Source organism: Spinacia oleracea, chromosome 3 (assembly GCF_020520425.1).
Source record: "Spinacia oleracea cultivar Varoflay chromosome 3, BTI_SOV_V1, whole genome shotgun sequence".
Lineage (NCBI taxonomy): Eukaryota > Viridiplantae > Streptophyta > Magnoliopsida > Caryophyllales > Amaranthaceae > Spinacia > Spinacia oleracea.
The window spans coordinates 154,898,301-154,911,119 of NC_079489.1; the positions used below are offsets into that span (position 1 = coordinate 154,898,301).

The window sequence follows — 12,819 nt, forward strand, 5'->3', positions numbered from 1 at the left end:
TGACTTGAACTAGACCCGATCTAACCATCAATAAACCGAAATAAGCCCAACACCCGAATGGACCCAACTCAAACATGTACCCGACCCAACATAGGAGTGAACCGAAATGACCTAAACTGAATATATTATATCATTACCCCATTGCCTCAAAGAGGCTCCCGCAGGTAAGGGGGGTCAGACGTAAGCAACCTTACCCCTACAATTGCAGAGAGGTTGTTTCCAATTGACCCACAGCGATAACGGGACGACAACGAGACGACCATCTATTACTTCATGGAAAAGAAGCGAAAAGGTTTTAAGCGCCATTTTAGTTTAGTCCATTATATCCCACAGCCAAAAGAACAAATGAATCTCTGACTCCATCGGAAATGACCTAAACTGAATACTCAATCCAAAATCGACACAAACCACCCTCTTGTCAGGTCTAATCACTGACTAAACAACAATCCAACTCTCCACCTGAGCCACCAAGACTTAAATGAGTTAAATCTATGACTATACCCTGATCAATTTCTATTCATTTCTTTGTAAAATTGATTTGAGGTACTTGAAAGTTGAATCCTTCACTAACAAATTAACAATCTTCTCTGTTTGAAGTCACAACATCCTCGCTTCTCCCCAATACTAAAATGACACTACATGTCCTCTGTTCCACTTGGACCCCCCAAGTCCCCAGAGAAAGTCTTGGCCTCAAGTGGCTTGTGTCCATATGGACACAAGTGAGTACCAATACAGAAAATTTAATACCAATAACACAAAATGACTTGTATTGGCACTTCTTAACAATTTTGTGTTATTGGTACTAAAATATTATGTATTGGTACTAAATTTTCTGGGGGACACAAGCCATTATAGGTGTAGAAATCCTCAAGTCCCCAACTCCAAATCTAGTCCCATTAACCAACTTCATTATTGTCCCCAAATAGCAACTAGCTTGATCATATGAAAAGACATAAAACTCCTATGTCTAACCTTTTGAAATTTGTAGGTTGAACTCACCCTCTGTTCCAGTATCAACAAAACATAAATGCAATCCTCTAACTTTTTCTCAAACCTCTCTTTTAGCAAACACATTTCACTGAACTGAAAGGCTGAGGAGCACAACCAAATAACAGCAGCAAAGAAACAACAGAATCTCAGAAAATAAGAGGGTGAAAACTCTGTAACTTCAAGGAAGATGCAAAACTTGAGCATCATTAACCACAAGGGATACACAAGCATCTATCAATGTAAATGAAATTATACCACCATCACAAAGCAAGAAGCTTTTACATGAAATTCAGTTATCGGGATGTCTATACAATTATCTAAGCTAGTAATACATTCTAATTTTCTAATTTTTGCTGTATATGCGTGTTTTAGTTATTTACATTTATTCACATAATTAACAAACAGATTTACAGAACAGAGTAGCCATAGAACTTGCGTATAAATAAGACATAATGTGAGGCTAGCAGCTGGTCCAGATACATATATTTGTTGCAATGAACCGCATATGCAAAGCCCTGATGCATGTTCTCTTGCACTTCGTATTTAGCAAAAGGAAAGGAGATAAGGGGAGGGTAGACTGACATTATTTGAGACGCGCCATGTCATGTCCACTTTTGCTGTTTGGACCTGAACTGCATGAGCAAATCCTTCCATTGGGCTGCATTGACAGGAAATTGAACCATTTATAGACCGCATATTTGACGCATAACTACTGGAAGGGGAAATGGGTTGCAATTTGCATCCCACACAGAAAAAAGGTTAGCAAGGGTAAATAAAGAACCATGGTCTAGAAGACTAGAACACACCCGAAAAAGAAACAAACATCCCGTAGAGAACTATGTTTAAGAAAAAGTTGAAGTCAGTTGATTCCACTAATACATGAATTTTCTATGTCATCGAGTACAGCTATAAAGTGTTAACCACGAGCAAAAGCCAAGATTAGATGCTAATCAGAGTATCAGACACAATAGTGTTAGCTCCATGCCTAGATTCAAGATGTAAGTCATCTATTTACCATCTCCTTTTTTTAGATAAAGATGAACTGATTATATCTATGGAAATGCCAAAAGAAGAATTGCCAGACTCAGGAGCATACAAATCCGGGAGAGTTGGTCTTCAAGTTACGCTAGTTCATAGCTTATTTAAGCATCAATAAATGGCAGAAAATAGGAAGAACATGATTGTACTAATTAGATGGAAAGTGCAGCAAAATGTAATGATATTCAAGCTTTCAAGAGGCTTGATTCTCTCCCAAGTGAACTCTTAAAAGCTCAACAAAAAACTCGTCAATATAAAACATGATAATCCCTTCCTAATGCTCTCTTATTTATGGAATTACTCCTCTAACTAACTCACTTAGAGATACTACTAACTGAATTATATGGCACTACCTAATATGCCCCTCCCCATTTGCCAGTTCATACAGATAACGACATCGTAAAAAGTACTTTGGTCTTTTGCAGGTTCTGCTATACTTGTCTTTTTTTCCCAACAACATTTCACAAAAATTCTTTGTTCAAGACACAGTACAATTACAGTTGCCTGAAGTTCATGAAATCCTTGGAGCATCTTTAATTGTAAGCAAATTGGTATGTTACTTTCATTTCCCACATCAGATTTTCAAGCTACTATTTTTTCATGTCTATTTTGCTCCAATGGTTAGCAAGTTGCTTGAATGTTTTTAACCATTTTTTAAAATTTATTTTTGTTGTTCAATTCACATGTTTATGAACACTTTTTTATTTTTCGTTCTTTTTTCCCAAGCTAATTAGCTTTGCAGAGCTAATTTGCATAACTTGGCTAGAAAATCATATGTACTCCAATGGTTGGCTAGTAGCTAGAAAATTATGAAAATTGCAAGCTAGTCCCTGTATGTAACCATTGGAGATGCTCTTAGGAGCTGTGCATATCTGTGAAAAAGAAAAGACCATGTTGTCATGATACCAATCCATGCCCTGAAGAATGACACCTGTATCCGCCTTCAGAAAGACTCCATACAGAAGGGAATTGGCTAATGAAGTTGCAATTATTAGGAAAAAAAGATGCAGCCTACCTGCATCGTGATAGCGTTCTTCAATAGCAGCAATCAACATGTTGCGTAAAAGGACGAATTCTTCACTTTCAGGACAGGGCTGTCCATTTGGTCTGCACCAGATAATTGTTGCTAATCAGAAAACAGACAATTCTATAGTGACAGACACCCTCTTAGTACATAGTAAAAAATATTGAATGCTATCCTTTCTTCATAATAGGCAACAACAACAACAACAACAACAACAAAAAACCTTGTCTCAAAACGATATGGGGGTAGGCGAACAAAGAAACAAAGAATATAAGATCGAACCTTGCTCATTTTTTAAACAAATAAGCAACTTGGTTAAACTCTTAGGCTCTGTTTGTCAGAGTTCTTCATAAAAGATTGGAGCAACGGGCCATAATGTGATGTTGGCTTTATCACACCCAACATCAACCACACTCACACAAAAAAAAGGCAGTCTAAACTTGTGGTGAAAAAAAAAAGAACCTTTTGTAAGGTGGAAAGGAACTTGTTAGCAGATTTCCAACTAAGTTTAGACAAAAGCTGTTCCATTACCTATCCATTGCCGACAGCAAAGAGCCATCAGAGTGTGGAGGACTGAATACAGGATTTGTATGTTCAACAAGTTTCAGTCCATCTTTCAGTGCTAAAGACTTGTTAACTTGTATAGGGGCCTAAACAAAGATGAGAAAAATGTGATTAAGATATTAATCAGTGGAAAATGGCAGCAAAAAAAAAAGCTAAATACAACGCAGTTTTCACCCAGTCATACATCTCCAATGACTTAAAAAAAAGTCCAGCAAAAAGAGTGCCAAGAACATTGCACAAAGCCTACCACAATTATTAGGACTTCTGCCAATTGCCAAGTCAGTTACAAAGAAAAAAAAATTGAACTGGATCCTCCATGATAATAAACATAGATAGAGACTCTAGTAACTGGCAAGTATTAGCACCACAACTGCACCATATACACTTGAAATATTGCAAGTTCCAAATAAAATACGTTACTAATTGACTATGCTTATCTGTTCAGCAAACAATTAAGACATAACCAATTCTCGCACTAATCCTAGACTACTACGAAGTATTAAACTAATGAAGCAGATACCTTGCATCTTACAGCAATGTTAATGGCATCAGAAGGCCGAAGATCAAATCTAAGAGACTCTGTTTCACAATCCATCTATGAGATCAATTCAAATAAATAAATTAGTCTAAAAAATTGAAGAAAAAATAAATTTGAACAAGAGAAGAGAAGCAAGCTCGGTTAATTTACTTTCATGACACAAAGTTCCGCAAAATAAGCTTCTTGCACCCTCTTGGTAACTCGAACATATTTCACCTTCAATGATCACGAGATGAAGTTAAAAATAAGAACTGTGCACAAGGCATCAACCAACAGCAATACATAACTTTTGAAACCCCAAAGATAGAAGTGACTTCTGGAGAACAACTTACCATGTATCCCATTGTTTCTATCATTTCCTTCACTATTTGGTACACAGATGGCCTAGCCTATCAAGTTTACACGCCACAAGAAAATATTGACATAAAAGTCAATATGCAAAATTGATATTTCCTATTAAATAAAATAGAGGCGAAAATGAAAAGGACAATAAAACTAATAAAAGAAAGGAGAATGTACCATCTCAACATTGCGTAGTGCAGCCATCAGTAAAGCACTTGGCATTTCCACTGAAAAAGAAGTTCGGCAAGTTCAACGTCAAAAAAATGACAAAGGTGTAATAGTATTCTTCGTAATATAGCTCCATGAGTGTTACTGAATCCATTTTTTTTATTTTTTTGAAACTTACAAACAATAATTGGGAGTAGGATATCACTTCCATCTTCCAACTTTAGCACAATAGCAGGGTGTGAAATATAATCAGGTGGATACCCTCCTTTGGTATGATTATATACACATCTTAAGTACCTTCCATCCCTCATTTTGATCATAAATCCCTCTGATCCATTCTTCACCTCAACTAAACAGAAAAACCGTAGATCAATTATAAATGTGACAAACCTAAACCGGGCTCAACAGACAGATATGAGTAGCAATATTTAAGGGCATGACACAAACACAGAGGCGGAGTTTCAAAGAACTTGGTAACTATAGATGCCAGAGGAAAATCAACAAAGAACACTTGATAGAATTGCAACAAGTTACCCAGCCATTAACATTGCATGGAGAAAGCCAATTACAACTAGCACATATCGAAGACCAAAAGGAGACTGGGTATGATAGAAAAACTTACTACAAACTGTGCAGTCCATACACTTGAGTTTCATAAAAAGTGGATATTTCACCAAGAAGCATTATTGTCTTCTATAGAAATATTATAGATACTATACGTTGAACGAAACCTGAAAGGAAAATGTAACTGATGTTTACAGCTTGTGAAAGGGAAGCCATTGGTTTCTGACTTCTGAGGGAAACATGCATTGTCTTATTGAATGAATCAGTGACGGCGCACATGAGACCACTCTCTCACTGATTCCCTTCTTTGTCAGTATTTAATTAACTAACATAGTAACATAATTGATCGTTTGGTTGAACATAAGAAGTAATATTTCCTATGAAGTTGTTTTTCCCATGTAGTTTCATTTCCTAAGAAGTGCAGAATGCTGTTTGGTTAACTACAGGTAGTTCTACTTACCTAGTTCTATTATCTAATGGGCTATGTAAGCAACTTCCTTCATATTAAGGGAAGCAGAACCTCCTACGAAGTGCAAATTCCCAAATATTTTTTTCCAACCAAACGACTTCGCTTTCTTCTACTTCCTAGGAACTCCTATTTCCCATGTTTTTTTGATGTCAATCAAACAAGCATTACAAGAACAACAAGTACTTGAACTTGAAGTTTGCTCGAAAGTGTGTCTTAAGACTCTTAACCTTAGTGACTAAAGGAACTATTGGAGTGGAGAAGAATGATAAATAGAAACTGAGTATCATTCTTGACTAAGCTGAGAGTACACAGGAGAGAGTTATTCTATTGATCGGTGATTTATACGGGCAATAGACCAGCTTGATTTCTGGCCGTGCTTTACATGATTTTTAAGAGCACTGGTTTATCTAAAACTTAAGTTTTGGGTCAGCATTCACTTGATTAGTTAGTTAGAAATCATTATACCTATCGTTTTCTTGGAGCAACTCGAATATTTCATTCCTACCATCACCCTTCGTGTCATCTACACTCTACAGCATGAAAGTCTTTATGAAGCTCAATGTTTACTCATGTTAACATACTTGATATAATTTGATAATAATTCCCACAAGGAGTGTATAAGCAGTTAGCACATGGTAACATCTCACATTAGAGAGTATGAGCTTTTTATGTGCATTATAGCTAATTTACTTATTCATTTCCTGGCTTTCACAAGGCTCCTTTTTTACGTGACATATGTCCACAAGACAAGGTTGCGTATACACAAATATGAAGAAGAGCTCATAGAAACGCTATCTTTCTGCAATTGGAGACACTGTTGAAATTTGAAAATCCAATCAAGCGAAAAACATAAGATTCAGCACTAATTGCTTTACACGCGATATTGATCAATACATTTAATGACTAAAATCAATTTCAATATGATCACTCGAATTTACAGAGAAAAAATATACACCGGATCATATCAATCAACTACTCGTACAAAATTGCAAGAAACTCCAACGCAATTCAAAGCCGGATTAAGAATAGCTAACCGCCCGTAATTTCAATTAACAATCAACCCAAAAAAAATCACTACAATTCTAAGAAGATACAACTACAGATAAGATCATAAACTCAATTTGAAATATACGAAGTAGTTAACAATACCAGCTTCGATGACAGAAGAATTGACAAAATGACCATCACCGCCCTCAAAATTGCCGGTAACGCTGTCACCGTCATTAGGCGAGCTGAAACGACACCGAATTTCGGTAGAGCGTCGACCACGACGACAATTGCGAACCCTAACAGAAGCACCGCCACAATCGGTGGATTTTCTGGTGCTACCACGTCTCAAAACCGCCGAAATTTGAGAGTTAATGAACATCGCATTAGCACAGAGCTGTTTCTCCACGAAATTACTCAAAAATCGATGATGTTTCTCTGCAATGATTCTGGTGGCGATTGGTGGTTGGAGTATCGCCATTTTTTCAGCGATTGAGAAGAGAGAGAGAGAGATTAATCGGCGTGCGGTGGAGAGAAGCTGATAAGGAGAGAGAAAGCGAGGGAGGAGACTTGTAAGAGAGGGAAATGGAGGAGAAAAATGTGAGAAAGAAACGGTGAAGACACTTTCAAAAGATGCTAACCGCAACAAGCAACCGAAGAGGAGGAGAGACCAACGAAATTGATTGGAATAGGAATTCTATTTCAAAAGTTTTATGCGTTTAAACTAAATTTTTTTGGCGTGCCTCTAAAAGTGAATTCGAAAAAATATATAAGTGATCTTATACGACGACTAAAGTTACCTTAGTCAAAGATAAATGTGATCCTTATCGGTTACCAACGAAAAATATGACCCTGATCAAATGAAAATTGAAGTGATCTTGATCAAGAGTTATTTTTAACATGTTTTTATTAATATTTTTTATTATAAAGTACTATGTAAAATTTTGTCACTTACTATCTACTAGTCACTTTGACATTCACTACTCCGTATCTTTTAAGAAAAAAATAAAGTTGTGAACTAATGGAGTACCTTTTAAAATCGTTTGCATTGTTGATTGCTAACTTATTATTGTTTGTTGGTGATTAATTATGTGTGTCGAGTCTTATTGTTTGCTTTATGCACAGTGCATAAATCAAATACTTCGCAACTTACTAGAATTAGGTTGACCATCCCATACGGCTACCATCACCGGTCCTAACCTGCCACCCACCGAGCCCTCGAAACCAAGCGTCCTTCAAAGATCCACCCATACCAACCTACCCGGAAATCATCTTCAACGACATGATTTACTACCTGAAATCCCAGTCGGAGAGGATAAGGATCCCGCCGGCACAGATAAGATCCTTCATCCTAACACCGGAGGTAGTAGATCTACCGTACTTAGGGATGGTGATGGCGAGGAAAGAAGGGGGGAAATGGTCCCATCGGTCATTCCGGATATCAGGGACCTGGAGGCGATCTGCAAAGAAGCAGCAACATTTCTGAAATGGTGGTTGATGACAGAGAGGGGAGCAAAAAACCAGCTAATTGTACCGAGGGAATTACAGTTTATGGTGGATCCAATACCAGTTCTCCCTCAATTGAGAGCGGAATATACGTTGAGCTTCGAATCCCTGACAGCGACATTGGACTATTCGAGCAACGGACTGTGGATAGTGTCCACAATAGAAAAGATACCACAAGTGGATATACTAGCAGCAATGAAAGGGGAGGAGGAGATATGGGAAACCTGAAGGAAATAATGCCCTTGGTCCAAGTATGCATTCTATGTTAAGTCTAATAAATGCGGTTCAGTATTAATTAACAAGTTAATAATTCAGTGAGATCAAGTGAGCTGAATGCCTAGCTAGAGGCCGCTTCAGTTCAAGTGGAATTAATGATATTAATCCACAGCTTACTCTTGACTGAACCCGTAGGGTCACACAAATAGTACGTAAACGGATCAAGTATTTAATGGCATTAGATACTCCATCTAGGATATTCGGAATCGACGGATCTTGGTTTCAGTGGGAGCTGAGATCGTCACAGGCAAGAAATGAATACTCCGGAAACGATGATATTGCCGGAAACGGAAATATGGATCGTATCGTAAATATAAATATTATCCAAGTCGTAGATGTTGCCGGAAACGGAAACATGGTACGTATCGGAAAATATTATCGGAAATGGAAATATTACCAGAATCGGAAATATTGCCGGAAACGGAAATATTGTCAGAATCGGAAATATTATCGGAATCGGAAAATAATTCCGGAAACGGAAATATTAAATATTTGTTCGAAACGGAAATTGATTCCGGAATCGGAAATATTAAATATTGTTCGTATCGGAAATGAATTCCGGAACCGGGAATTTAATCGGAATCGTATCGTACGAATTAGCATCGGACGAGGCCTGCCGGACGAAGGCCCAGCACGAAGTCGGGCCATCGCCCAGCAAGCCAAACGCGCGCCCAGCCAAGGCAGCGCCCAGGCCCACCGCAAGGCAGGCCCAGCGCGCGCCAAGGCCATGGCCTCGCTGCGTGGGCTGCTGCTCGCACGCACACGCATGGGCGGCCCATCGTGGCTGCCGTGTGTGTGTGAGTTTGTGTTCATGCACGATTCCTAAAACTATTAGAATTAGTATATGATTAAATTCCTATTCCTAAAAGGATAAATTAATTAATTAGAGTTCTTGTAGGATTCTAAGTTTAATTAATTCGTATCCTACTAGGATTCCAATTCCCTTTCCATAACTCTATAAATACGTGCCTAGGGTCACATATTTTCAGAGATTAATTCAAGTATTCAAAGTGAGTTTTTGAGAGAAAATTCAGACACATTTCTTACCTAAGAGTGCCGAAAATCTTTAGTACCTTAAGGGCGATTCTAGTTGGTCAATCTTAAGGCGGATCCGGACGTGCTGTGGACTATCTACGGAGGGACGACAATTGGAGTCCTAAAGACTTGTTCTTGTTCGGTTCGGGCGCAGCTAGGGAAGGCACGCAACAAAGAGTATGCATCTAAATTATGCTATATGATTATGTGTAAATAATATGTATTCCTGGCTTAATGGTTGTTTCCGCATGATTTATGTATTGTCATATGTATCATAACCTAACAGTGGTATCACGAGCCCCTTATTATTTTCATAATCTAAATTGCATGAACATGGTTAAATATTACAAATTTGCAAGAATTAAAAGGGGTGATTAATTTTCGTAATTGTTAATTAATTGCAAATTGCGTTTATTTAATTATACGTACGCAGTTTTTCGGCAGTTTCTTCGTTACTCATCCAAATCGAGTGATTTTTATATCAATTCCGCATGTAAAAGGCATTCTAAACTTTTGACAAAAATAGTATTTTTCTGCCGAACCCAGAATTCTCAAATTCGAAGCCTAACTATGACTTTTAGAAGGTTTTAGTTTTTCGAATGCAAAATTTCGTAAATTTAAGATGTTAAATTAAATATTTGCGATTCTTGTTGATAAATCTTGAATTTTTGATTGACCTACTGTATATGTTTAACAAGTTTGAATGCCTAGCCTTGTTAATTATGCAATCTAATTTGTAATTATGATTAATTTGTTGAAAATTAGAATAATTTAGAATTAATTTGATTTTCATAATTAATTATAATTTAATTAGAAACCTATGATTAAAAACCACCATAAAAATTGTAAATTTATAATAAATTTTAAATTTTTATGACCTAGGCTTGAATCCATAATAATCGGAAATCAATTGAATAATAAATTTTCGATTTTTCGCCCTAAAATTATGAAATTAATATTATTTATTAATTTGTCATTAATTTTAAATATAAATTTTAAATTTTTTATGCGATTCGTTCATATAACTTGCACGCACAAAGCAATGGACGCTTCGTGTTACCCTTAAGGGGTGTTGTATAGTGCGGGCATGCGACGACGAGCAAGGGAGCTCGTCGCCCGTGCGGCACGAATGCAATGAGCAAGGCATGGTGCACGAGCACAAGGCAGCAGCCCTACCTTGTGTCGTGGGCCACGAGCTATGGACGTATGGGCATGGGCGAAAGGCAAGCCATGGCAGTCGCGTGTGGGCAGCAAGCGAGCTGCGCCACAACACGCACTGCCTTGCGCAAGCGCGCGCAGCGAGCGCAAGCTCGCGTGCCACGAGCGCTTCGCCCAGCGTTGAACGCGCGCAATTGCTCGCGCACAGCGAGCGATGGCTCGCGCGCACAGCGAGCAATGGCTCGCGAGCACAGCGAGCGATGGAGCGCGCGCAGCGTGCGCTGGCGAGCGCGCACAGCGAGCGATGGCTCGCGTGCGTCGAGCGCTGGCGCGCGCGCAGCAAGCACCACAACGTGCGATGGCTTGCGATGGAAGATGCAGCAGCTATGCGACGAGCGCATGGGCTGCGCGCACATGGCCATCGATGGCTGTGTGCGTGCGGCCCATGGGCGTGCGATGCGTAGGGTGTTTGCGTTGCGATTAGATCGTTTTGAATGTTTAATTTGAAATTTTTCAGTTTACGTAATTTTAATTAATTTTAAAATTAATAATTTAAATTATTTTCTTGGATTTTGATTTTGAATATTGTAATTATAATAAATTTTATTTATTCTAATTATTTTACTAAAATTAAAATCATGAATTAATTTAAATACGACTGAAATTAAATTAAACTTTTGGATTCAATTATAAATTTATATGAGCTTTAAATTTTAATTAAATTTGTATGTTTCCGGTTAGACTAGAAATACATTTTTATGTTTAAAATTAGTAAAGCATATGAATTTATTGGTTTAAGTGGGAGCCCTTTTAGTCATAAACTCTTGATTAGGTCTACAAATCCTTAAGGTTAAAACAACTTGATTAGAATTAATAAGGACTGAATAATTGGTAGATTATTGGTGCCCTTGATTAATTGCTGCAAATGTTTACGTGATGCATAATGTGTTTTACTAACCAGCTATGTGGGCCATTCATGATAATGAATGGGTGAATGGTATATATTGTATATGTACTGTTTTGCAGGTTATGAAGTGACTAGTATGGCCCAAATAGGATAGAAAATATGGTATGCGTACCATTAATTTGAATGTAATTGGTCTAAAGTACCAAAGTTGTTTTTCAATTCAAATATGGTCTGCGTACCATCAAATAGTTGTAATTAGTTATAGCTTATCCTATTTGAAGAAAATGGTGCCTCCCACGGAGATTTTCAAGACGGACTTTGAAGTCAAAGCTTCAAGATGAAGTCGGGCCATACTAGATCACATTTATCTTATGCATGTTTTAAGTTATTTATTGCTTTTAAATATGTCTTAAAATGCATGAGATCAAAAGCTTGATTATGTTGCATGATTAAGGATTTTAGTTCACTTAAAATCTAACCAACATAGTAACAACATTGTACATTCTTGAAAATAAGGTATCTTATAACTACAATAAAGAAAACTAATAACATCAATAAGGGTAACTAAAAAAACAGAACTGGTACGGATAACCTCCCTCTTTTGGGCCGCCATACAAATATATTATCGTAGATCGGCCTTTCTGAAAAGTTTGTAGTTTAAAATAGACGCAAGTGATTCTTCTCCTGTGTTTCAATATTTATAGGGTGTAGGTTGGGTGATGCCTTTTGCTATTTTGAATTATTAAAATTTGAGATTTTTTTGAGCTTAATATTTGAACGAAATCCATATATATCTGGAAAACATTTATCCGGTATTTTGTTATTTTTAACATGTTTTTATTAATATTTTTTATTATAAAGTACTATGTAAAATTTTGTCACTTACTATCTACTAGTCACTTTGACATTCACTACTCCGTATCTTTTAAGAAAAAAATAAAGTTGTGAACTAATAGAGTACCTTTTAAAATCGTTTGCGTTGTTGATTGCTAACTGACGCGACGTTTTGTCGGAAAGGTCTCTCGAGCCTCTAGGAGTCGGCGGTCCGGCGCACCCCTACTATACAAAGCCGCCCCCCAATATTCGTATTAGACTTAATCCAAAGCCGGAGCCTCTGCTAGTAAATTTTTATCATCTCATAGTGTGACTGTGTTGGTTTTATCTATAGGGGGCGTATTCCAAGACAAGTCCTCTAACAGAAAGCTTTGGAGGTTTCAACAGATAGTTTGGCTCTTCTCATCGAGAGTAGGTTC

General features: G+C 37.5%; 1 protein-coding gene across 1 annotated transcript; it reads right to left on the reverse strand.

Annotated features, from left to right (window-relative positions):
- Positions 1-1,220: 1,220 nt before the first annotated feature.
- On the reverse strand, positions 1,221-7,377 carry LOC110804541 (bifunctional nuclease 2). The gene is made up of 9 exons (XM_022010143.2): positions 6,847-7,377; positions 4,843-5,013; positions 4,674-4,723; positions 4,487-4,543; positions 4,305-4,370; positions 4,137-4,211; positions 3,584-3,702; positions 3,044-3,135; positions 1,221-1,648 (listed from the first exon to the last, which is right to left on the reverse strand). The coding sequence occupies exons 1-9, from the start codon at positions 7,163-7,165 to the stop codon at positions 1,593-1,595; spliced, it is 1,005 nt and encodes a 334-aa protein (XP_021865835.1). The 5' UTR covers positions 7,166-7,377; the 3' UTR covers positions 1,221-1,592.
- Between the last annotated feature and the right edge of the window lie 5,442 nt (positions 7,378-12,819).

What these genes read in the sequence shown, in the direction of transcription:
- LOC110804541 (XM_022010143.2), bottom strand. Translation starts at nt 7,165, where the DNA reads ATGGCGATACTCCAACCACCAATCGCCACCAGAATCATTGCAGAGAAA. An exon ending in TTCTTCTGTCATCGAAGCTG is followed by an intron (nt 5,014 to 6,846) that starts GTATTGTTAACT and finishes TTTTCTGTTTAG; the next exon opens with TTGAGGTGAAGAATGGATCA. An exon ending in TTGCTGTCGGCAATGGATAG is followed by an intron (nt 3,136 to 3,583) that starts GTAATGGAACAG and finishes TATCTGGTGCAG; the next exon opens with ACCAAATGGACAGCCCTGTC.